At 37.7% G+C, this 26930-nt stretch overlaps 2 protein-coding genes across 2 annotated transcripts in view; one reads left to right on the forward strand and one right to left on the reverse strand.

The window, feature by feature from the left end:
* Positions 1-7704, forward strand: part of tert (telomerase reverse transcriptase) — a 21041-nt gene extending 13337 nt beyond the window's left edge. Inside the window, exons 12-16 of the mRNA XM_082186452.1 lie at positions 1179-1302; positions 1617-1678; positions 2069-2193; positions 3751-3888; positions 7364-7704. Coding sequence (XP_082042578.1) covers positions 1179-1302; positions 1617-1678; positions 2069-2193; positions 3751-3888; positions 7364-7467 — 553 coding nt within the window. The 3' untranslated portion in view covers positions 7468-7704. The remainder of the gene's footprint in view (positions 1-1178; positions 1303-1616; positions 1679-2068; positions 2194-3750; positions 3889-7363) is intronic.
* A 212-nt stretch (positions 7705-7916) lies between these two features.
* LOC309510716 (uncharacterized protein) overlaps positions 7917-26930 on the reverse strand; it is a 35771-nt gene continuing 16757 nt past the window's right edge. Inside the window, exons 13-25 of the mRNA XM_082185587.1 lie at positions 26516-26534; positions 23621-23972; positions 22197-22337; positions 20695-20832; positions 19368-19549; positions 16200-16310; positions 15717-15829; positions 14978-15106; positions 14728-14884; positions 13824-14028; positions 12673-12832; positions 10319-10481; positions 7917-9330 (exon numbers count right to left, since the gene is read on the reverse strand). Of these exons, the coding sequence (XP_082041713.1) occupies positions 9112-9330; positions 10319-10481; positions 12673-12832; positions 13824-14028; positions 14728-14884; positions 14978-15106; positions 15717-15829; positions 16200-16310; positions 19368-19549; positions 20695-20832; positions 22197-22337; positions 23621-23972; positions 26516-26534 (2089 nt within the window). The 3' untranslated portion in view covers positions 7917-9111. The remainder of the gene's footprint in view (positions 9331-10318; positions 10482-12672; positions 12833-13823; positions 14029-14727; positions 14885-14977; positions 15107-15716; positions 15830-16199; positions 16311-19367; positions 19550-20694; positions 20833-22196; positions 22338-23620; positions 23973-26515; positions 26535-26930) is intronic.

Below are 26930 nucleotides of genomic sequence, written 5' to 3' on the forward strand. Positions count from 1 at the left end.
GATCTGTGAAGGACAGTGGAGCGATGTGACATGATGTAGCACGTCATTTCACTCACACTATATAGAACATACTGTTGTATTACAAATGTATTAAATGTTTAATTTAGGTTGCAACAGTAAAAGTTGAGTACCCGTATTTTCCGGACTATAAGTCGCTTCGGAGTATAAGTCGCATCAGTCAAAAAATGCGTCATGAAGAGGAAAAAAACATATATAAGTCGCACTGGACTATAAGTCGCATTTATTTAGAAATTTATTTCACAAAATCCAAGACCAAGAATAGACATTTAATCTGGAAAGGCAAGTTGTTCAACTACACAGAACAACAGGCTGAATAGGTGTCCGGTATGTTAACGCAACATATTAACAGTTATTCAGCTACACAATAGCATAAAGAATATATACCTGGGAGGCTGAATAGGCTAAATTAACATAAGCCAGCGAGTCCAACAAGCAAGTTACCAGTAAACAAGTTCACCAAGCTCCCGCGATCTCATTCCACATCATTTTCTTCATCCTTGGTGTCGCATTTGAACAACTCCGCCAACTAGAGCGGCCTCTCGCGGCTGTAGACGGTAATGTTTTCTCTTGGTTCATCTCAGTCTGAATTAATTTTGATATACAAGTCGCACCTGAATATAAGTCGCAGGACCAGCCAAACTATGAAAAAAAGTGCGACTTATAGTCCGGAAAATACGGTACATTGAAGTTAGCATTTTAAGGTTAGGTTAAGATAATGGTATCTATTGTAAGACTTTTAATGGCTCTCGGAGCCCCTGATCCAGACGTTGAATGGTTGGGCTGATTGGATTAGCATATATGCATTTGAATAGTTATGCTGATTGGATTGAGACTGGTAACACGCTGGAGTCTAGGGCGGTTCCTTAACCTGTGTACTTAATTTACATGCTTTGTTCAATCTCAATGTAAATCCCTCCCCCAAATGTATATAAAAGTGCATGGCAACTTTCTTTAGATTAGACTTGATGAACTACAGACTTGGAAGAATAAATCTCTTCTGCTTAAAAGATACAACCCAAGCCTCCTGGTCTTGCTTCGATGATGGAATAAAGTTTCCAACAATACTTTTTCAGTGACAACCAAATGCAGTCTCTACCATACTGTATACGATTTCAGACGCATGGTATGTAAATGATCTCTGCTCCGCCCCCTCTCAGGTATGACGGCCTATCACTGCGCTACAGCCTGACGCTAGGCTCCGCCCACTCACCCGCTGCGGTCATGAAGAAGCTGCTGTCGGTCCTCAGTCTCAAGTGTACCGACATCTTTCTGGACCTCAGGGTGAGAGACCTTCTGTTCTGATGACACGCTGAAATCTCATTGGCCTATTGAGTGCAGCAGTCAGTTCCGGAAGGAAAAATACCATTTGTTTTCTCCATAGGGGAATTGATGCAAGTAAATACACACATATATACTTCTGGAACCAAAGCCACTAAAAAAAGTGGCTTTTAAGAACTGAAAAATTAATAAAGTTACAGTCTGACTTAATGTCAGAGGTTAATTTGACTTAAGAGGTTAATATTCATCTGTGGTGTTCGAGGAGTCTGTTTGACAGAATCAGGGTTTATTCGTCACGTGTCTGATCTCTTCCCCAGATGAATTCAGTCGAGGCCGTTTACAGAAGCTTGTATAAGCTGATTCTGCTGCAGGCGCTCAGGTGAAAAACTCTTCTTTCACACGTCAAACTGATCACAAGTGACAAAGACATTTATAATGTTACAAAAGATTCTGTTTCAAATACATTTTGAACATTACAATAATATTTCACTGTTTTTACAGTATTTTTCACCAAATGAATGTTCCTTGTTGAGCAGAAGAGACTTTTAAACCGTCGTGTAGCTGATCGGTCTTGGTGGCAAAAGTTTAACAAGAACAAATATCTGCATAACTTTGTGTGAATCTTTAGTGGTGAATGTTTGTGTGAAACTGAGCGTTAAACTGCAGGAAACGACTCACATTAACAAACGAGTGTGAGAGCAGAACTAATGTTTGTGTGTGTGTGTGTGTGTGTGTGTGTGTGTGTGTGTGTGTGTGTGTGTGTTTGCAGGTTTCATGCATGTGTGAAGAGTTTGCCTTTGGGTCAGAATGTGGAGACAAACCCGTCATTCTTCCTGAAGATGATCTGGACGATGGCTCGAGTCATGAATAAACTCATCAGACACACAAACACAGGCAAGAGAGCGAGTGACGTTAAAGTCAGCGTGAAACAGAAGTTACGCTAGTCAGGGTTCGTTTAATGTGAGTCCTGGAAAACCCTTGAAAACAGCCATATTTACAAAGAGGTGCTTGACAAGTGCTTGACTTATTTAAATGCAATATATATGACACTTTATGTATTAAAAAAAACACGAGTACAATCTTCTCAGGCACAGTTAACACTGCAGCCCGTCTGATAAACCCCCATCAGACCTTTACTCCATAGAGTACGCCAACATCATAATATAAAATATTATTTATTGAGCAATAATAGCCATTAAAAACGTTGTATTTAATATATATTATTAAATACGTTCTAAGTTTTATTTTGGATACCATTTATCTGTAATTTGAGTTTAAAAAATCCGTAAAAAATACTAAAGATATTGTTTGATAAGTGCGATCTCTGATTGCAGTCCAAAAAAGTAGTGCTTAAAGTCCTCGAAAGTCCCGGAATTTCATTTACAGTCTCTGCACGAACCATGGCTGGTCTTTTCTCCTCCATTGTGTCGTATATCGAGTGAAACGCTTCTGGAACGAGAACAAATGTGGGCGGGGCTTGATTTAGTTCGAGGGGAGTTGATTGGATGATTCGATGGTTGTGGTTTGCTATTGGCTGATCTCGTGTGAGTGACAGGTTGCCCCGCCCACATCATCACAGAAGAGATAAAGATGCAGCAAGAGAAACTTATTCTGATTCAAGATTACAGGAACATGATTTTAACACAGTAATGATGATGAAATGATTTTGTGCTGAAGTAAATGCTTCAGAAAAACAAATGTCACTTCTACATGAAAAAGTTAGTTCAGGCAAGAATTCAAAAACATAGTAAATCCTATATTAGTACTCAATTCAAGCTTGAAGAAATTAAAGCGTTAATATCAACAAAATAAAATTAAGTAAAACCTACTCAGCTTTTCTAATACTGATGTTCCCATCATGCACTAGGGCATGAATAATGAATAAGGTTGATTTGCCAATGTTTTCCAGCTGTATTTACACCGTTTTATCATTACTTTTGTTGTTAGGTTTGGTAACTTGCCACTTTGTGACATCTGGATTCATTTTCTAAAATTACACATTCATACTCAAACGATCTATCGAATGTTACCGTCATTGTGTATTGTGTACCAAGTATTGAGTTCTCTGCATTCAGGTGACATGTTTCTTTAATTATTTACTTGGATGTTTCTAAGCATACGCATTAAAAGTGTGGTATAGTTCAGTGTTATATTGATTTAGTAAAAAGTTAATTTTGTTAAATTTACTTAATTTAATTTCACATATAGAATATAGTAACATTACTTAACTAAGTTAAGTAACATTTACTTAATTACTTCAATTAAATGTTAAGTGTCTCAAATGTCAAATGAACGTTAAGTTCAATAGTAAGTAGATTGTACTTGATAATAACAGGTAAGTTGTGCCGAGCCGTAGCAGTAAAATCTACTTAAAATGTGTTTTTAATGAGGATCTCGTCAAGTAAATCCTCCGAGTACTGTTTCTCAGTGACTGCTGATGTCGTCCCTCAGGTCTGGGTCTGGGTTCGCCGGACGGTGGAGGCGTTCTTCAGTATGAGGCCGTTCAGATGTTGTTCTGTGTGGCGTTCGAGGTCGTGTTCACACAGAATCGCTCAGCGTATCGCAGTCTGCTTCCTCCACTGCGCAAACGTACGTCTCACTCTTAAATCTTCTGTTTCAGGCTGTTGTTTAGTGTGGAATGAGGAGACCGTTGCATTGTGGGTGCTGAGGTGTTGTTTTTGTGTCGTTGAGATACTATTATAGGATTTATTAATATTTTGAAATGGTTCTATTTTTATAGGTTCAGTTTTCATTTTAATTTGACTAAATTGTAGTTTTTTTTATAATATCCATTTACTTGTATTAATTTTTCTTAAACTAAACAAAAATGAGAAATGTTGGCAGGATGGGACGTTATGAAAATTTCATATCACGATCATCGTGACCAAAATTATCGTGATTATCAATATTATCACGGTTTTATTAAAACGAGATGAAAGTGTTCAAAAAGAACTGATGCTCACACTAAAAACAGTTTAATATTTGAAAATCAACAAACAACAAAGAAAACAAGCAGCTCTATGCACTTTTTTAAGCAAGATTATATTCTGTGGCATTTCCGTAAGGGTTAATGTAGAGAGGCGATAGCGAATAATACACCCACCACAGGCTGATCGGGACCGACGCGAAGCGGAGCTTCAGCCTGAAGGGGTTGTATTCACTATAACAACCGCCTCGCTCTACATTATCCCGCTTATTACATGGCTACCTACAAAATAAATACATAATTTGACACAAAATATTGATTTAATAAGGAGTTTATTGATTTAAAAACGATTGTATTGCTTCCGCTAAAGAAAATAGTCCGTTCCGCGTCCATAGCAACGCTCTATTTTTCATGGCAACGGTGTGTTATACTTCAGCGGTCTGTTATGTAAGGAATAATTGACGACAGGCCGTTGAATTATTAGAAAAATAATGCACACCCGAGGTGGTAATGCGGTCACGACGCGAAGCGGAGTGGCCGTTACACCTCGGGTGTGCATTATTTTTCTAATAATTCAACGGCCTGAAGTCAATTATTCCGCTTATACTACAGTTACCACACCTCGAAACATTGTTCAGATTATGTATTTCAAGACGTTTGTAAAGTTTTTGTCATTAAAACGCTCTTGTATGTAGGACTAATTTCTTACGCATCTAATCCCATGCCTCCGTTGCTAATTCCAAAACGTCATTTTAGAGTTAGTAACGGAGGTTTGAGCCGCTGATAGCAGACTAATGCTGAACACACGATTAGCTGACACATTCTCTGACTGTTTCATCGACTGCAGCGGATTTTAAACACAGACTTTGAACACAGACTGAACGCGCTGAACACGCGTTTGGTCATGATCAGTCATAAGTATCAAATTACATTCATAACCGGCCTTAAAGTGTGTTCCCGGCTTTATGCAGTTATTAATGCAGTTATTAATGCAGTTATTAGAGAGAGATGTTGCAATAATGAGACAGAAAAGCATGTGCGTCAATATTATTATTTATTAATTAATTAATTAAATTCGTTTGAATTAATTCGTTCATTCTTTTTTTCTTTCTATTATTGACAGATGACAGACTAGCCAAATAAATGAAACCCAAAGCCCTTTTAACAAGTAGGCCTATCAATAATTATTTATTTGTTAAATTATCTGCAATAAAAATCCGTGCTGCAGGACTATCCATTTATTTAGCCTATATTCAGTTTAATTTTCTATTGATTAGATAGGACTTTATAGTTTATTTATTCAAATTAAACTGCATGTTTCTATTGATTGTGAAGCTAGACATTGAAAATTGCAGATCAAGCGCACGGGGCGAAATGCTTTTTCTTGTTATGAATTGTATCCTATTTTCCGTTATTACAGTTGACTACGCGAAGTGATATGGAACGGTAATGCGGTCAAGACCTGCCTGGAACTACTTTAGCCGTGCGTTTCCCTGAAAATAATGCACACCTTAGAACGTTCGTCAACCAATCAGATTCAAGCATTCAACGGCCCTGTAGTATAACAAGAAATAACACACCGCATTCTACACTAGAATTCAATCAAGACACGTAATAATTCCTTATAATGACCGTCGTCAATAGCAACGCATTATAACACCGCGCACATCCATGTCTCGCAACGGACGCGCTCTCTCGTTTCATTCAAATACAACTTGCCGTCTTGCGTCTCCGTTCTTGGACGATTGTTTTGTACGATTTACAGACAGGTAAGATTTAAAACATTAATCTCAATTCAATATGTCCCCGTAATTATGTGGTAAAAAAAAAAAAAAAAATCGGTGTAATAAGTGTACAATGATAGTCTTGTTTGAACTTGTTCGTTTGTCTTTGGCTCAAAGCCACTTGCTGCGAACTTTAATTCGCGGAAGCTTCACGTTTATTTCAAGTGAGTGAGAGAAAATATTCCAACTCATTTTGTGCCCAATTATTTCCCAGACGTAGTTTTGGTATTGAGGTCAAAGTTAACTTGCCTTGCGTTCGCTATAAACAGTGGGTGATGGTCACACAAGACGACTCGGCAGATTTGAAGTGTTTCCCCCCCTATTGTAGTGACCATCCTCGATTAAGTTTCACTCAGGACTTTTGTAAAAGACAAAATATGACGACAACCTCAGATTTGGTCCTCTTATAGGCTGACAAATCTCCCGAGCACGATCACTGCCTTCCGCCATTCCTTCTCGAAGAACAACAACAACAACAACAACATTGCGTCAGACTGTTGCTGGCTGGACAGGGTTTACAGTGAGTTATTAAAATCGCGATAATCAAACACGGTTTTAATGATAATTACATTTTGAACGATAATACTAACCGTCAGCATATTTGATCGTGGTTTATAGTGAAACCGGTAATCGTCCCATATTTTCATTAATGTTGTAAATTTTTTGTAATTTAGTTTGAATGTTTTAAATATCACTATTTAGGTTTAATTTATTCTTTAATTTTAATTTTAGTTTTAGTTTTTATTTATTTCCAACTAGTTATTGTATTGTTTTAATTGCTTCTCATGCATATTTTAGTTAATTGCCTTGGGAACATTTTTCAGTTTTTCATCTAAAATATTAATATTTTATTTCAACTTGATCTCAGTAAACAAACATGTTTTTAACAGTTGTAGTTTTAGTTAACGATAATAATCTGGTGTGATTTCAACTTAAAAAAAAAAAAATCATGTTTAATAGCCAAATTCCTGCAAAAGACACAAACAACCCTCAATCCACCAATCAGTGACGTCGCTGTCACAGTCGAAACATTAGAGGTTTTGGAGTCTCTTAAATGACTTCTTATGTTTGTTAATGTGTATTTCACTTATTTTGTGTTTTTATGCAATGGAAAATTCTTGCAGGAACTTGGACTGCTGGGAAAGTCCTCTTTCGTAATGTTAGCGTTTGTAGAGGAGTTTTGCCAATGATTTGCTGTGTCATGTGTTTTATTCGTTCTTCTCACGCGTGTGTGTGTGTGTGTGTGTGTGTGTGTGTGTGTGTGTGTGTGTGTGTGTGTGTGTGTGTGTGTGTGTGTGTGTGTGTGTGTGTTTGTGTGTGTGTGTGTGTGTGTGTGTGTGTGTGCGCGCTTCAGGACGGAGGCGTCTTCAGCGTTTGCTCCAGGGCATCAGACTGGCTCGTGTTCGACAGGCCTCGACTCCCAGAATCCCTCAGGACTTTAAAAGCATCCGGGCGTAGAGCGTAAAGCGAGCGCTTCTCTGATGTTGTTCTCGCGCAGCAGTGTGACTAAACACACACACACACACACACACCTGAGCTGTGTGTAAACGCTGATGGCTCGTCGTTAAACGCAGCGAGTAATAAGAGACGCTCGTAAACTGAAGCCACGGCCGCTCGTGTTCGTGATGTTTGCATGTTCATGCGTCTGTTTCTGCTTTAAAATCTATATTTCAATACAGAAAATAAAACAAGCGATTTGTTTTCAGGTTATTCAGACTAAAGTGACCTTGCTTTCCTGCAGAACCCATTCATTATTTAGTTTAATTTGATCATATTTTCAGCTAAATTTAAAAACATTTGTATATATGTAGCAAGATTTATACAATATATATATATATATAAGTGCAGTAATTACAGCTCTGTTCACATGTTTAATGTGTATTTCACAGATTTGACTCTTGAATCAGTGAAAATCAACAGGTTTAATATGCTCAAACAACAGAAGAAATGCACTGTTCATATAATAATCTCATAAAACATGACGTTTTCACTGCAGTGAAGAGTTGATTGACAGGCATGACGTTCAGTATTCAGTCTCATTATTATGGACTCTTGTTTCTGCCACAGAGAAAATAAAAAAGTTAGTTGTGACTTTATATCAGGAAGTTCTGATGTTTTTTTGCTCATGATTGTGATGTAAACTCGTAATTGCACAATGATGTTTTAAATGGTTTTCTGTAAAGGGACCCGATCTTCCACACACATGAGCTTCAGCCTGCGCTCGTTGTTCTGGTTACTGACTAACCCAGTCTCTTCTGTGATTCAGACGAGGTTAATGTAAATGTAGAAACTCACTGGCGTCTGTAATGTGTGAGTAATGTTTGTGTTACAGGGACTTTATAAATAGTAAAACATTGATCCACACTAGATCTCAGGTCAACTCAAACTCAAGCATTTAGACAATTATACATGTAGCAACATTTATACAATGTTTTATATATATGTACAGTGTGTGTATATGTGTGTGTGTATATACACACATACATACATTTATAAATGTAAACATATATGTAGCAACAATTATAAAATTGCATATATATGTATATATCACATTTAATATTTGTGTGTATATATATAAAAAAAATCACTTATTAAAAAAAATGTAATCACTATTTTGAATTTTGTAAAGATGATATTTACACCTCAGAAATCTTGCGTTTCATATTCTCAGTATCATTTTGCAGAATAAGAGTCATTGATGTGTTTTTCCCCCATAGTTTAAGGACAAACATTTGAGTAATTTAAATGATGTACAGATCAGAGAAGTTTCCGAGTTTCTCGGCTCATGTTGGTTGATGAGATGTGCTTTAGATCCTGAGAGTTTGGAGGGATTGTGTTCTCCACCCGTTCTCATTAGATGTGTCTTTAGAGCACGCATTGTGTTTAACGTGCAATTTACACGCAAAAATGTGTGTTTATGTGCATATGATGCACACTATAAACCCCTTGGGTAGGATTAGTGGTGTGTGTGTGGGGTATTACACGCAATAAAGTGCGAATCATATGCATGTAAAAACTGAGTATCAAATCCACGTAAAAACAAATGTAGTAATTCTAAATGCCACGATAAACACAATGCGCTGATGAGATCAGGCTGGTCTTCTAGAGCGCTTTGAAGGTCTGGATGGGCTCGTCGGGTGTGAAGGCCGGGTTGCTGTAGGGGTTCTGGTAACTGCTTCCGGTCTGTGATCTCGTCTGTCGTCTGATGAGTCTGTAGACGGCCACGAGTGGGATGGAGAGCACAGGAACCGAGCTCAGTAACACACAGATCGCAAACACCCAGTCTGAGTACGGCTTCACCTCTGTCTCCGGGAACTTCTCCTGCAGGGGTGAGTTCACCGTTAGCCATTCATTTTAGTGTTGTGTTTGTTTTTAGATTTTAAATTCATTTTATATTTGCATTTTTATGATTTAATTAAATTCATTTTTTTTTTATTATTCATTTTCATTTTATATTTATGATTTAATTTGAGTAAGTATTTGGCATTTTAAGTTCATTAAATTTACTTTTATTATAATTTAAGTTTCTCCATTTAATTAGTTTTTTTATTTATATATATTCATTTTATGGTTTGTATTTTAAAATAATTACAATTTTGCTTTTTTTTTTTATTTAAATGTTTTTATTTGACAATTATTGAGTTGAATTTTATAATACAATTTTAGTATGTGTTTTGTATTTTAAAATTTTAATTTAGCATTTTTGATTTAATTAAATGTTCTGGTTTATTGTTTTTTATTTTACAATTATTAATTTTATATTTATGATTATGATTAATTGAAGTATTTGGCATTTTAAGATCATTCATAGCTTTTTTGCTGTTTTATTTTTTTATTTTAATTATGATTTAATTAATTTAATGTAATATTTTAGTAAGTGTTTTGCATTTTAAGAATTTAATTTGCTTTTTTGTGATTTCATTTTCACCATTTCTTTTTTTTTTTTTATGTATTCATTTTAATTTTATGATTTAATATTGGTATGTTTGTTTTTTGTATTTTAAAATAATTTTAGTTAATATTCTGTTTTATTTTTGCTTTTTATTTTTATTTTTTCATTTTATATTTATGATTTAATTTTAGGATTTAGGATTTTAATTTTGTGTATTAATTAAATGTTTAGTGTTTTAGCTTGTTTTTCATGACCCACTCTGCTTAAAGTCAACCTTGACCTGGTAACCCGTTTAAATGAGCAGCTACTCTCATATGAAACACCTCGAGTCGCATTAATGCCCATCTGGAGCCGGTGATCATGCAGATCCTCAGCAGGGAACATCATCATGATGAACAGGTTCTGTTCTTCACTCACGTATTGCGGGTTCCAGGCGGGGTACGTGGGGTGTGTCTGGACCTGGACCGCGACGTAGGCCACCAGCACCACCAGCAGCATGATGGGGCTGATGCCCATCCAGCACACGCGCCAGTACAGGTTCGGCCTGCGTCCCGTCATGAACTCGATGTCATCGCAGAAGCTGGAACACACACACACACACACACACACACACACACACACAGAGTCACAAACCGTCTGATACTGAAACCCTGGGGGCTCAAATATTGAGATTTGTTCATATTTCAAGAATTAATTTGAATAAGTTCACATTTCAATAATTGTTCACAGTTCTCTTATGTCGTATAATGGTCACATGACATGAAGGTAAACAAATAAAACATTACATTTTCTTAAAAAGTGTTTTATTTTGATTTTGTTTTGATTTAAAAATCATTTATTTCAATTGTACATTTATATGATTAAATATGTCGAATTTTTTTGTTTTTTATATATATATATATATATAAAAAAAATCTTTTTAATGATTTAAAGGTGCATTGCGCAACATTTCATGTTAAAAATACCCGTTTTTCTAACCCATACATGCTTAAACAATTGCCTGATGGGCTGCATGAGTCCTTCTCTGATCACTGCGATTGTCTCTATAATCCTGTTCCTGTACAGTAAAATAAATGGGATTCGGGACGGAATTTGAGACTGGGCGTGACGTCATGCGCGTTCACACTCACCTGGCTATGTCTGGCAGGTTTGTGTATTCACCGCCATTCTCCATATCAGCGAAGACAACTCGAGCGACAAAACTTTAGTTAAATTTCGACAAAAGTAGAAGATGGATTCAAAGAGACCGGCTTGTAGTTCATTCCAAACCCCAACGCAAACTCCACGTAAGACAAAGAAAAGAAAACTTTTGTCTAGTGCCACAGGCGTCGGAATAAGACGAGAGTCAACATCGGGAAGGCTTTCAACAAATGGAGAGATCTCCGGTCTGCACACACTAGGAAGCGCCCGCGCCCTCAGATCACTTGGACGTGGCTGTGTGCAAAAGGTAAAAACGATATAAATATTGTTCGTTGGAATCTCCGGTCTGCTCTAGGGCTCAAACGGGATCCTCAGTTGGCTTTGTTCTTGATAAAACGGTAAGATATAGCCCAGTCTCTAATGTCTGATACGGCAAATCTATGACAACAAATGATGTAATAATCTATGAAAATTACCTTGAGACATTTGAGTGTACTTTGTTGACCAACTGTGTATGGTATGATTATTATTTTGAGCTTTTACAAACTTATATTGTTCATGAACGTGTTTCCATAATACAATCATAAGTGGATACAGTAAACACATAACACAGTTCAACATGGAGATAGATGGAAACAAAAACCGAAGTTTTCTACTACCCCCGTTTTTCCCTCACACATAAGTGTGTAATTTACTCAAATGCCTTTCCTTTCACATATTTAAAATGACTTGCAGATTTATAACTTTATTACCTCTGAAGACATTATGACTGTAAACAAAAGATTTGTGCGGCTGAAGCTCCTTTGGTTATGAACAGCTCGTGCTCGTGCAAGCGTGTGTGTGCGTGTGGTCCATGAGCGTGCACATCTCTGGTTGCAGTTTCGCTTGTCGCCAGAGGGGGCATAGTTCTGCAAAAACTCAGAGACTTGCACCTTTAACAATTTTTTTTAAAACTTTTTTATTTTAATTTATTTTAAAAGTTTTACTTTTTATAATTTGTTTTCATTTTTTAAATATTTAAAATTGTACATTTATATGATTAAATATGTAGAAAAGTATAAATTTTTAGTTTTATCTAAAATATTTTTCTTTTATTATAATATTTGAGTTTTAATTTTTATGTTTTTTATATAGTAAGTTTTTTTATTTTGATTGTTTTAAATTATTTACATTTTTAATTTTTATGATTTATTTTTTTTCTTGTTGTTTTTAATTCATTTTAGTTGTACATTTATTTTTTGTAGTTTATTTTATATTTTTTGATTTCAAAATGATTAATTTTTAATTTACATTTATGATTAAAATTTTTGTATTTTACAATTATTTTAAGTTTGCATTTTCATGATTTAATTTAAGGTTTAGTTTAGTTTTATTTTGACTTGCTTTTATTTTAAAATGTAATTTTTTGTTTTATTTATTTATTTAATGTATTTTATTTGAATATGTATTCATATTTTAAATTTTTCTGTTTTTATCCACTCACAACCCCCAGTTTCTGCAAACCCTGCTTTAAATAACTGTTAAGAAAATCATGTCTATCTATTTTTAAGACCACCAACCTTTTCCTTCTACCTCCTTTTAATCATTTTTATTGATGGCAATGTTGTCTTTAAAATGAACTGATGAATTACCGATTCATCCCGTAGAAGCAAACGACACCGATGATCTCGAAGAAGGCGATGACGAGGAGTGGGACGGATCCCACGTAACTGTTGAAGATCTCCAGCCAGTAGTTCCCAGATCCCAGCGTGAAGATCAACGCCACCAGGAAACTCAGCACACAAATCAGACCTGCATTAGCATAGCATTAAAGGGTTAGTTCACTTTAAAATGAGGTCATCCTTCTTCTTTCAGATGAATACAATCAAACTTGTATTAAAAAATGTCCTGGCTCTTCCAAGCTTTATAATGACAGTGAATGTTTGTATAGATGCACTTTTCTGATGGATATATGCACTTTTATGATAGATATATGCACTTTTATCATGGATAGATGCACTTTTATCATGGATAGATGCACTTTTATCATGGTGGATAGATGCACTTTTATCATGGATAGATGCACTTTTATCATGGATAGAAGCACTTTTATCATGGATAGATGCACTTTTATCATGGATAGAAGCACTTTTATCATGGATAGATGCACTTTTATCATGGATAGATGCACTTTTATCATGGATAGAAGCACTTTTATCATGGATAGATGCACTTTTATCATGGATAGATGCACTTTTATCATGGATAGATGCACTTTTATCATGGATAGATGCACTTTTATCATGGATAGAAGCACTTTTATCATGGATAGAAGCACTTTTATCATGGATAGATGCACTTTTATCATGGATAGATGCACTTTTATCATGGATAGATGCACTTTTATCATGGATAGAAGCACTTTTATCATGGATAGAAGCACTTTTATCATGGATAGATGCACTTTTATCATGGATAGATGCACTTTTATCATGGATAGATGCACTTTTATCATGGATAGAAGCACTTTTATCATGGATAGATGCACTTTTATCATGGATAGATGCACTTTTATGGACTTCAAAACAGAAACATCCATTCACTGCCATTATAAAGCTTGAAAGAGCCAGGACATTTATTAATATAACTCTGATTGTGTTCGTCTGAAAGAAGAATGTCATATACACTAGGATGACTTGAGGGTGAATAAATCATGGGCTAATTTAATTAAATTTTTGGGTGAACTATCCCTTTAGCAAACAGCAACCCTCATTAGCATACGGCCGTGTCTCAGGGGTCATACCTGTGAAGATCTCTTTGGGCATCCACTTGGGCACCATGTGCAGGTCGAGCAGTGGCGTCAGGACCCCCTCCAGGTTCCCGAACATGGAGGACAGGCCGAGGCTGAAGAGCATGACGAAGAAGAGCACGGCCCACACCTGCGATCCCGGCATCTCGATCACCGCCTCCGTGAACACGATGAACGCCAGGCCCGTTCCTGAAGCACTCTGGGTAACAGAGAGAGTCTCCGTCACTACATACACTACCAGTCAAAAGTTTGGGATCGGTAAGATTTTTAATGTTTTTAAAAGAAGTCTCTTCTGCTCACCAAGGCTGTGTTTATTAACAAAAAACGGTTAAAGTATCAAATATTACAACAATTTAAAATGACTGTTTTCTATTTTAGTGTATTTTAAAGTGTAATTTATTCCTGTGATCAAAGCTGAATTTTCAGCATCATTACTCCAGTCTTCGGGTCACATGATCCTTCAGAAATCACTCTAATATGATGATTTGATGCTCAAGAAACATTTATGATTATTATCAATTTTGGAAACAGTTATTACATTTTTTTTCTTTCAGGATTCTTTGATGAATAGAAAGCATTTGTTTGAAATAGAATCTTTTGTAACATTATAAGTGTCTTTACTGTCACTTTTGATCAATTGAATTAATCCTTGATGAATAAAAGTATTGATTTCTCCCCCCCCCCCCCCCCCCCCCCCCCCCCCCCCCCCCCCCCCAGTTTAAGTAAAATTCTTACTGACCCCAAACTTTTGAACGGTAGTGTTTAATGTTACAAACGATTCTATTTCAGATAAATGCTTTCTATTCATCAAAGAATCCTGAAAAATAAAAATGTAAATAACCGTTTTCAACACTGATGATAATGAGCAGAAGAGACGTGCTTGTGTTCCCAGCTGTACCTGATCCAGGAAGTTCTGGAGGACACAGGGTTTCAGGTTGAGACCGGAGACTTTATCCGGGTCGCTTGAGTTCAGGAACATCAGCCAGTTCTCGTAGTTCTCCGTCGTGATGTTTTTCTCTGCGATGTCGAAGGCGTTGGTCAGATCCAGGATGTTCCTGCAATCACAACACACACACCCTGTCAGTCAAACCTCACAGTCGTGTAAACACATCAGTTGTGGGTCTGTAAACGCAGTGTGTGTTCGTCACCCGGCGATGCAGGCCTTGAAGTTGCTCGTGGCCTTGAAGCCCAAGATGGCGAATATGGGAATGGAGGCGTAGAGAGACGTAGCGCTGTTAATGCATCCCACAAACACAGCGTCTCGCTCACAGTCGTTCCTGTTGGAAACACACACAGGCACCTCTTATATACATATTTACATTTATGCATTTGGCAGACGCTTTTATCCAAAGTGACTTACATTGCATGTCAAGGTACACATTTTACACACTTTTTTTTTTACATTCTTATCAGTTCTTGCTTTCCCTGGGAATCGAAACCCATGACCTTGGCGTTGCAAGCGCTAATGCTCTACTGTTTGAGCTACAGGAAAGCTATATATATGTGAAAGGTGAATAATGCATATATACTGTGTGTGTGTCTATATATATATATATATATATAATTTTTTATGATTTAACACATTTTAGTTAGTGTTTTATTTTGATTGTTAAAAAAACAACATGTTTATGGTTTATTGCTTTTATATTTTAACATTATTTTAATCTAGGATTTTTATGATTTAATTGAAATAGTTTTTTAATTGGATATTTCTTATTTATTTTTAGTAAATGCTTTTTTCGTAGTTACAACTTATTTTTGCATTGTTGTGAGTTAATTTCTTTTGTTTTTTTATTTGATGATTCAAGAATCTTTGGAATTCTCAAGAATTCTGATGTGTAACAGAATCTGTATTTTCTCCTGCCCTTCAGACGGTGTGTGTCGTACTTCTTGGGGTTGTAGCTGGAGAATGCGATGAGTCCCCCGAAGGCCAGAGACAGAGAGAAGAAGATCTGTGTAGCAGCGTCCAGCCACACCTGAGGATTAGTCAGCAGCGTCCACTGAGGAGAGAACATCACACACACTGATCACACTGCTGCTGTGTGTGTGTGTGTGTGTGTGTGTGTGTGTACTTGTTCAACTATCTTTGTGAGGACCAGTTTGAGTTTTAGACCATTGGAGTGAGGACAGAAAGAGTAAAGGGGACATTTTGGCCGGTCTTCACTTTCTGAGAGCCTTTAAAGGCCTGTTTGAGGGTCAAGACTTGGTTTTAGGGATAAGGTTATAATGAGGTTAAGGGTCGGTTTAGGGTCAGGGGTCGGGTTAGGCACTTAGTTGTGATGGGTAAGGTTAGGGTAAGCGGCTAGAGATTGCATTGTGTGGATGAACGCCTCATAAAGATAGATGTACAAGTGTGTGTGTGAGACTCACGTCTGGTGTGAACAGGTACCGGAGCCCGTCGGTGGCCCCTGGCAGTGTGAGGGCCCGCACCAGAAAGATGGTGAGCACCAGGTACGGGAAGGTCGCGGTCACGTACACGGCCTGCACAATCACACATTAACCATCAACATGATCCACCGAGCACAAACACACACATTACAGCCGCGTTTCCATTACAGATTTGCGCAAAACTTTTGGCTATATTTTCCTAATGTTGATAAAAAACTATTGCGAAATGACTGCATTTTCATTATCCGACGTTATGCAACTAAAACGTAATTTTTTCGTGTCACGAGAAGTCATTCCAACATTAATGGCAGGGAAAGACGCTTATAATGTGAGCGGCACGAGGTGTTTCTGGGTGTTTCTCACTCATATCTGCTTCGAGGTCTTTATAAATTGTGCCATTTCTTTGTGGTTTAAAATCTAGTATTGCTGTAATTTTTTTGTCTTTTATGAATTTTAATAAAGAACGTCTCGGTTACGTATGGTAACCCTCATTCCCTGAAGGAGGGAACGGAGACGCCACGTCAGGACCGATGAATAGGAATCTCGCTAGAGAGGCCAATCTACTTCGAGTGAAACTAAACCCCTGCTTAGTGGGGCCACAGCTACTGCTGTGCAAGTAGGCTCACTGGGGGGACCGCATACTGGCCTGGGGCCAGCTGTGTGCCAGTGCGTCTCCTGTGCCAGGAGATGGTGGGATAGTTGCGACATGCGACGGGAGCGTGCCCGAGCGGTGTTACTGCTGCTGCCGCTGCCATATGCCCCAGGAGCCTCTGAAAGAATTTCAGTGGGACCGCTGTCCTACCTTTAAACGTATTCAGGCAGTTCAGCTTCCTCTGTGAGGCACTGTCTGTGCGACCGAATCCAACTCCATACTGAGAAAAGAGATCCTCTGCACGGGGGAGACTTTGCTCTTTTCCCAGTTGACCTGAAGACCCAACTGGCTGATAACTGATCTCGGGAGTGTGCTAGTATGATCCAGTCGTCGTGATAGTTGAGGATGCAAGCGACCTGTTCTCTCATGGGACTAGGTTCCCCTCCGTGACTTTCGTGAAGACACAGGGAGACAGGGACAGCCCGAAGGGCAGGACCTTGTACTAATATGCTCGACTCTCGAACGCAAAGTGCAGAAACGGCCTGTGTCGAGGGAGAATCGAGACATGAAAGTAGGCGTCCTTCAGGTTGATCGTTGCAAACCAATCCCGGGGACGGATGCATTCAAAAATGCGTCCAAGATCGCTTGTAACCCACCGCCTTTCTTGGGTACAATGAAGTAGGGGCTGTAGTACCGTGACCACATATCAGCTGGAGGGACCGGCTCTATCGCGTCCTTCGCCTGTGACTTAGACTGCGATCTCCGGGACATGCAAGGCGTTATGCCTGCGACTAGCTTAAGTAACCTTTTAAGTTAAGGAACCTAACTTTGTCGGTCTCCCTCATGTCGGCCAGAGATAGCGCTCCTGGACCACCAAAGTGGACATTGCACGTCCCATTGACTGCTCTGTCACCTTCGCCGCACGAAGCACGAGGTCCGTCACAGCAAGAGAACTTGGGGATCATGACCACCCTCGTGCAGGTCCTTCAGTGCCTTGGCCTGATGAACCTGCAACACCGCCATGGCGTGTATGGCAGAGGCGGCTTCCCCACAGGCCTTGTAAGCCTTGCCGGTTAGATCCGACGAGTGCTTACAGGCCCGGGAAGGGAGACACGGCTCTCCCCGCCAGGTGGAGTTAGGGCACAGCTGCATAGCAACGGCCCGCTCCACTGGAGGGATGTGCGTGTACCTCTTAGTTGGCCCTCCGTCAAGGGTGGTGAGGGAGGAGGAGCCACCTGGACGGTTTCTGGAAGTGAAAGGTGCCGTCCATGACCCAATGAGCTCGTCATGCACCTCCGGGAAGAAAGGAACCGGGGTATGTTGCTGAGAACCAGCACGCGCCACCCCGAGAAACCAGTCGTCTAGCCTTGAGGGCTCAGGACACGGTGGAGGGTTCCACATGAAGCCTGATCCTGTTGGCGGCCCGGGAAAGCATGGCCATCATCTCCGGGTCCAACTCGGGCACCGCTATCACACCCGACGGGGGCGGTGCCGGCGAATCGTCATCCCTGGAGAAGTCTGACCTATCCTCCGATGCAGCGATCGACATCTGGTCATCTTGGGGAGCGCCGAAGGAAAACGACTGGTACACACCTCGTGGATGGTCCAGCGCGCTCCGTCGGCGGCTCTACTGGCTCCGGAGCGTGGGATGAATGAGGGTTCCTTGGGGGTTGGTTCCTCGAAGGAAGGGTGCTCACCGTGATCCTCAGGTCACCCGCACTACCGCCTGAAGTAAGCCTCGGAGGAGGGTTAGATCGCAGCAGAGGCGCAGGGACTCCGCCCCTATGCAGGAACGAGAGTCTCGACCGTAGCTCCGAGATGGTCATCTTCCCACAATGGGTGCATGACTCATCCATGAATGCTGCCCCCGCGTGACCATCCCGCGATCACGCTGTCTCTCTCATGGCGGTCTTACCAGCCATAAGAATTGCTTTTCATCGCTCTTGGCACACCGTACCAGCTGTGAAAACAGCCTTTTTGTTTTGCTCAGTAACGAGAGAGAGAGAGAGAGAGGGAGAGGGAGAGAGAGAGCGAAGTCGACCCCACTGCCATGCTGTATTGCCTGCACCAGACACGAGAGATCCTCCTGAAGAGTTTGCTCGTTGTTTGATCACTCTTTATAGATTAAACAGCATCGTAACACTCAGCTCTGAAGCAAAAAGCTGAAGTGCAATCGCACCTGCTGCTCGTTATATACCTACATTGCGTGGCAGAGCAGCTGCTGTGAATGATTGCACGCCAATGTGCATTGGCTCATTTAGTTTCACTCGAAGTAGATTGGCCTCTCTAGCGAGATTCTTATGCGTCAAATCACCGACTGAAGAGGAACTCTGTCTCGTCTTCTGTCCAAACATCTACGTCAGGTGTCTGTAAATGCGCAAATGGAATGCAGTTTTGCAAAATATTATTTTTCTCTAATTGCCTGAAAAACCACCTCATGTGAGCGTAAAAACTTTTTTGGGATAAATGGGACGTATTTTCAATTTTCAATTTCAATTTGCGCGATTTGAAGGGTAATGTAATGGCGGGTTGTGATGCAGTGCGTTAAAGCTCCACACCTTCCCGATGGTCTCGATGCCCCGTATGAAGCAGATGTAGACGATGCTCCAGGCCGTGGCGAGGCACAGCACCAGCCACCACTGCAGAGAGCCGCTCTGCTCCAGGTCCGGGGAGATGTTCAGCGTCTGCCGGTACCAGTAGTAGTTCACCGGTGTGCTGATCACACACTCCTCCACGTAACCTGCAGGACACATCAGAACAACACACACATATCATGTTACAGGATTCATTCATATTAATTTAAATGTTATATATATTTGTATGTTTATTCTATTTTTAATGTATTTTTAATGTATTTTTAATATATTTATAACTTATTTTATTTGTATGTAGTAGTTGTATAATCAATATATTTAGAACTTGTTTTATTTGTATTTTTAATGTATTTTTTTATTTATATTTATTCTAATATATATATATTTATTTAATATATTTATTTTTGTTTATATTTATTTGATGTATGTTCAATGTATTTATCCTTTTATTTTGTTTGTATTTATTTTGTTTTTCCAAAATATATATATAATTCATAAATATATATTTTTCATGTATTTATTTTAATTTTAATTTACTTATTTATTTTCAGTGTATTTATACTTTTATTTATTTGTAATGTATTTATATATATTTTTGTTTATTTAATTTTTTTATTGATTTATTTTGATGTATATTTACTTTTTGTTTATATTTATTTTATGCATTTTCAGTGTATTAATCATTTATTTTTAATGTTCATTTTCAGTGTATTTAGTTTTTTATTAATTTTATATAAGTTATTTTATTGCATTATTCACTTTGTATTAATTTATTTTTACTGTATTATACTTGTTTATTTTTAATGTATTTTTTGCTTTATTTTATTTATAACTGTTTATATTTATTTAATATTTATTTATTTTTAATGTCCATTTTTATTTATTATGATTTTTTATTTTAAATGCATTTATTTTTACTTTTTTATTAATTGTTTAATAGATTTTATATATATATATATACTGTATATATATGTATGTGTGTGTATATATAAAGTTATTTTTTAAATTATTTATATTATACTTATTATTGTTATTATTATTTATTTAATTATTTTTAAATGTGATGTGAAATATGATCTTGACAGGCATTGTGAGAATTGCTCTTTTTTTATTTTACTTCTATTTAATTTAATCTTGATTTTAATGTGAAAGAAGTCATATTTATCCAGAGAGGATGTTTTTAATGACTTTCTGAGCCTCATGCTGCTTCTTTTAGTTTTCACTATATTACTGTTATGAGTGTTTAATGAGGAATCCTCAGTGTTTGTGTGTTGTGTTTGTGTCTTTGTACCCGTGTTGTTGTCGTTGATGGGACATTGACTCCAGGGCAGCGGATCCTGAAACGAGTGGAAGAAATACCACAGAACCCAGGCCAGAATCGTGTTATAAAACAAGCCCACTAGGAAGGAGAGGATCATCGACGCCACACCTGCCAACCAATCACTCTGTCATAACTCAATCATGCCTTTATGAACTCATAAAGTGTTTAAGAGACAGTAACACGCTCTAGGAAGATATCAAACATTTGCTCATGGAAAATCACAGACTGAAAAAAAGAACATACACGATCAGTAAAGTTTGGAATAATTCAAATACCCCAGTAGTCAATAATTTTATCCCTTAAAACTCATCTTTGATCATCAAAATGTCATATTTAAACGTTTTTTCTTTGAAGAAAATTTCTTCATGCCTTAAAATACCTTGAATGTAACTCGACACCCTTGCCTCATTTAGTATAGGCGGTTCTATTAATATGCAAATGAGCCCCGCCTCCACTCACTCACTCAGCTCAGAGATATAAACAACATTAAAAACTTGATTTTCACCACAGGGGGACTTTTAGAATGTTTTATGTTTTTGAAAGAGTCTCTGCTCACCGAGGCATTGATAAATTATATATTAAAAACAGTGATATATTATTACAATGTAAAACAGCTGTTTTCAATGTGAATATGTAGTAAAATGTAATTTATTCCTGTGATCAAAGCTGAATTTTCATCAGAAATCTTCATTATTCTTGGTAGTGAACTGTGTAATATTAAACACCCGTGTTTATCTATTCAAAGAGAAATCAAGAGCTCTGATATCACTTAATCTCTCTCTGTTAGGGTTTGTGCTGAGATGAATGTCAGTACACTGTAAAACTAAATATATATATATATATATATATTGTTGGTTTAACTTAAAAAAAGTAAGTTACCTGGTTGCCTTAAGATTTTGAGTTAAAGGGGTGGTATAATGCCCTGTTTTTACAAGATGTAAAATAAATCTCTGATGTCCCCAGAGTGTGTGTGTGTGAAGTTTTAGCTCAAAATACCCCACAGATATTTGTATATAGCATGTTACAATTGTCACTTTTTGAGGGTGAGCAAAAACGCACAGTTTTTGTGTGTGTCCCTTTAAATGCAAATGAGCTGCTGCTCCCGGCACAAGGGGCGGAGCTTCAACAGCTTGCACTCACACAGAAAACTTTTAGCCTTTTATGTTCAAACCGGAGTCAGAAAGATGGAGAGACTCAAGAAGAAGTGACAACATGTAGACAACCTTCCTGAATGGTTAGTTGGTGAATTTATGAAGCTGATGTGTAGTTATCTTCTAGTCATCGATTAGCATATTCTCTCATGATAATCTACAAATCATGCACCGGGGGCGGGGTTTATGTAAATTATGTAAGGTTTGTGATGTCACTAACCCGGGATGAAGCTTGTGTAGTTCCTATAATGTAAGATTTCTCGTGTAAATGCACAGATAACAAATTGAGAATGATTTTTCCCAGTGTAGATGTGTGCTCACCCAGTCCGCCCAGTAGAGGAGAGATGGAGTGCCAGACACCGATACTGCCCTTCCTCAGAGACTGACCGATCGCCAGCTCCAGATACAGCAGAGGAAGACCCTCGAACACCAGCGCGATCAGGTACGGGATCAGGAACGCACCTCACACACACACACACACACACACACAACCTTCAAATGTGGGTATTGAAACACTGAGACTGACTCGTTACTTAGATAAAGAAATCATTCGTTTTCTTCACTGCATTTCTCCTCCTAATCTAGTCTAATAACCCTGGCGTTGTGCGTTTACCAGTGTTTGCTCTTTGCCTTAAGTTGGTCTGTAAAATGCATGAGTGTAAATGTAAAACACTAATGCAACTGATACATTCGTAAAAATAAAGGTTGCAAAATGTATTTCACGGTGATGCAATAGAAGGACCGTTACTGCCGTTTCAAGGAGGAAATACTCAGCAATGGTGTCGAATTTACACATGGTTTGTCTCAAAGCATATTAAAAACACCACATAGACACATAAACATCATTAAAAGCTGGATTTACACCACAGGGGGACTATAAAGAAAAGTAGCTGTAGTGACATAAGAGCACTTATTGTGATACATTTTATTATTACCTAACGTGATTTATCACTTATTTTAACTTTAATTTTCAGGAAGGAAAGGTAATTGCTTTCAACAACATTTTCACAAATTTTCACTTGATTTTTAAAAACTCTTTCCAGAATGGTTTCATTAGTTAACATTAGTTAGCAGACCTTACAATAAAGCAATTAATCTTAATGTTAATTTCAGATCTCAATGGATCTGTTTAGAAACATGAACAATGAACAATTGCATTTTTAGTAAAGACCATTAAAGAAATGCTGCAAATAAATAAACTCATCGTTAGTTAATGCATTGGCTAATGTTAACTAATGAGACCTTATTGTGAAGTGATGCACAATTTTTTAACATTTTATACTCTGAAATCGTTCAATTTAATCATTAATCAAGTCTTGTTTTCCAGCACGAAAATTTAAACATTCTGAAATCAAGATGATTTACATTAGAAGCAGAACGACTGAAGATATTACGTCTTGTTTTAGGGAAAACTGATCAAAATAAAGTGAGTTTGTGCTTAAAACAAGAACAACATCTGCCAATGGGGTCAGAAAAATAACCTTAATTCAAAGGGAAAATAAGATTATGATATTTTTAATGAATTTAATTTTGCTTCTCCAGTAAATGTGTCTCATTTCAGAATGTTTGTACTGGAAAACAAGACAGAAACACTGAGGAAGAACATCATTTTTATGTACTAACATTTTTTATCTGTCAAAAACAACAAGAGACTGACGTCCAACTATAGGAGTCCATCTAAAACCACTCAAATTCACACGTCATTATATCATCTCACTGCGGCACAAAATCTGAAATAAAATCACCTCCTCCGTAAATCTGGCACAGATACGGGAATCTCCAAACGTTCCCGAGTCCCACAGCAAATCCGACGCATGTCAGCAGATACTGGACCTTGTTGTCCCATTTGGGCCGTTCCGGAGCGCTGGAGGCTTTGCTGGTCGTGTCCATCCTGACGGCGTGTGTGTGTGTGTGTGTGTGTGTGTGTGTGTGTGATGGGTGGGTTATGTACAAACAGGAGGTGTGAGGATGCATTCGTTTTAAATGCAGTTTAATGTGTAACCTCCGCTGCCAGGAATGCTGCTCAAATCCATGTTTTAACTGTAAAAACAAACCGCTGTGGATGCAAAGGTTACGAGTGAGTCGCTGCTGGGGTTTTTATAGGCCTCATTATGTTTTTATTTCATTCTGCTCAAAACAAAGTCCTTTCTTGTCCTCGGGAAACACAGAAAAAACTCTTTATTTTAAGGGGTTCTTGTTACAGAGTGATTTGTACTTTCCGTTTGGGGGTTACACTTTATTTTAAGGTGTCATTGTTACAGTGTAATTATATATTTAAGAACTGAGTAATATTAATTAACAACATGTACTTACTATAGGGTTATTTGCATGTAATTCTGCATAAGTTACAGTTATTAGCATAGTAAGTGCGTGTAACACGTGTAACAGGGAGTCTGTCAGATAAAGTGTTACTGCATGGACTTACACTCGGGGGGTTACACTCTATTTTAATGTGTAATTATATATTTAAGAACTGAGTAATATTAATTAACAGCATGTACTTACTATAGGGTTGAGGATTGTATTTATGCATAAGTTGCATAAGTATGCGTAGTAAGTGCGTGTAACACGTGTAACAGGGAGTCTGTCAGATAAAGTGTTACTGCATGGACTTACACTCGGGGGGTTACACTCTATTTTAATGTGTAATTATATATTTAAGAACTGAGTAATATTAATTAACAGCATGTACTTACTATAGGGTTGAGGATTGTATTTATGCATAAGTTGCATAAGTATGCGTAGTAAGTGCGTGTAACACGTGTAACAGGGAGTCTGTCAGATAAAGTGTTACCGACTGAATTCAGTTGCACGGTTTAATGCGTTTGGCTGCGTTTTACTTTAGTGAATAATTCAGAAAGCGAGATCTTCAGAAGTTCGGTTTGATTCACCATTACACAGACGCTCAGAATGTTTGACCAGCTCAATTACCAGACCGACGAGGTTAATCATAGTGAATCTGTGACACTAACCGATCACAAACACATCGGTGGGATCTCGGCTGGTTGCTAGGGTGCTCTGGCTGGTTGCTAGGTGATCAGCTGCTCATGACATCATCTGTTGTGTTGCTCGATGGTGAGTCACTGATAACAGTTTGTTTTTAGCTCTATAATATCTGTTATCTGCTGGTAGAATATAATCTCTACTATCAGCCGGACTGAAGGAGACTCATGAGACGACAATAAGGATACATTCTTTTCCGTTTCACTTTTTATTGTACACATACAGACACATACACACACACACACACACACACACACACACACACACACACACACACACACACATTTATATATATATATAGAGAGAGAGAGAGAGGGGGGAGAGACAGAGAGAAAGAGGGGGAGAGAGAAAGAGAGAGAGAGAGAGAGAGAGAGAGAGAGAGAGAGAGAGAACATACACGTTTACATAAGTCTACATACACACTTAAGTTCGATAGTTTGGAGTCTGTTCGCTTTTTTAATGTTTTGATGTCTCTTCTGCTCTCCAAGGCTGCATTTATTTGATCAAAAATACTGTAAAAATAGTAAATGTTATTGTAATGTAAATCATCTGTTTTCTATGTGAATATACAGTAAAGTGTAATTTATTGCTGTGATCAAAGCTGTATTTTCAGCATCATTACTCCAGTCTTCAGTGTCACATGATCCTTCAGAAATCATTCTAATATGATGATTTGACGATCAAGAAACATTTATGATTATTATTATCAGTGTTGAAAACCATGATACAGTTTTATTTCATTTTATCAGGAAGTGCCTTGAGTACAAGATTAGATATTAGAGTGCCTGAGATTCAGCTGTAACCCCCCCTCTTTATTTTATTTTATTTTATTTTATTTATTTTATTTTATTTTATTTTATTTTATTTTATTTTATTTTATTTTATTTTATTTTATTTGTGTATCTGTTTGTTTGTTTGTTTGTTTGTTTGTTTGTTTGTTTTAGTTTTCTAATATAAGTATTTTTAAAAATTTGAAATTGTGGAGAACATGAGACAAGCTGGAAGCAGATTTCAGGACCGTCTATCAGTGTTGAGCTCGTAGCGCCACCAGCTGGTGTGTGTGTGTGTGTGTGTGTGTGTGTGTGTGTGTGTGTGTGTGTGTGTGTGTGTGTGTGTGTGTGTGTGTGTGTGTGTGTGTGTGTGTGTGTGTGTGAGTATGTGTGACAGTTAGTGTGTGTGTGTGTGTGTGTGTGTGTGTGTGTGTGTGTGTGTGTGTGTGTGTGTGTGTGTGTGTGTGGGTTTGTTGTACTATTAGTTTAAATCATAGGTTTAAATAAAGCTAAATAAGCAAATTAATTCAACCAGTGTTTGTAGAGTAAGTGATTTACTGTACAGTTTATAGTGAACATGTTAACAATTATATTTGAAATTCCTGTTCCCAAATCTATTGTAAACTAGTGTAATATTCCTGGTGTCGGGACGCTTCAGATCTCAGTCATCATCTTTATCACACTGTGATTGTGTTGTTGACTGGACTGTAAAGTGATAATCCTGCAAGTTCAACACAGACATATGGACCAATAAAACATAAAGTCTTTATTAGAAACAAAGAGAGCACAACATGTCAGATAAATCTGATAGATAATAATTTAACAATGAACGATAAGAGCTATAAAATCTTTTAAAAAAGGACAGACTGTTCTGTAAGTGTTAGCGCTGTGTGGGAAATGATATAGATGATAACACACACAATGCCTAAAAGAATCTGCTACTGTACAGGATCTGTTTTCTATCCACCTTATTTTTTAACGTATGGAAGACAAAGTTATGACATACTAATAAGCATAGCCTACTTATGAGATTAAAAGTCAAAATTACAACTTTCTATGTCACAATTATAAGATTTTTAATGGTATGATTATGACTTTCTGAGTAATAATTCTGTTGGCTTAAGAACTCGGCTAAGCTTGTTCTGGCGCGCGTTGCTGTGTCTTTTCTAACTGATCCAACTTTGGGAATTCAAAGTCAACAATCGTATCCGCTTCCGAACAATCCCAAATAAATAGACTTTCATTGACAGGGTCAAAACATATAACAATTCTTAGAGAGTAT

This window comes from Leuciscus leuciscus, assembly GCF_965113295.1.
Source record: "Leuciscus leuciscus genome assembly, chromosome: 12".
Taxonomy (NCBI): domain Eukaryota; kingdom Metazoa; phylum Chordata; class Actinopteri; order Cypriniformes; family Leuciscidae; genus Leuciscus; species Leuciscus leuciscus.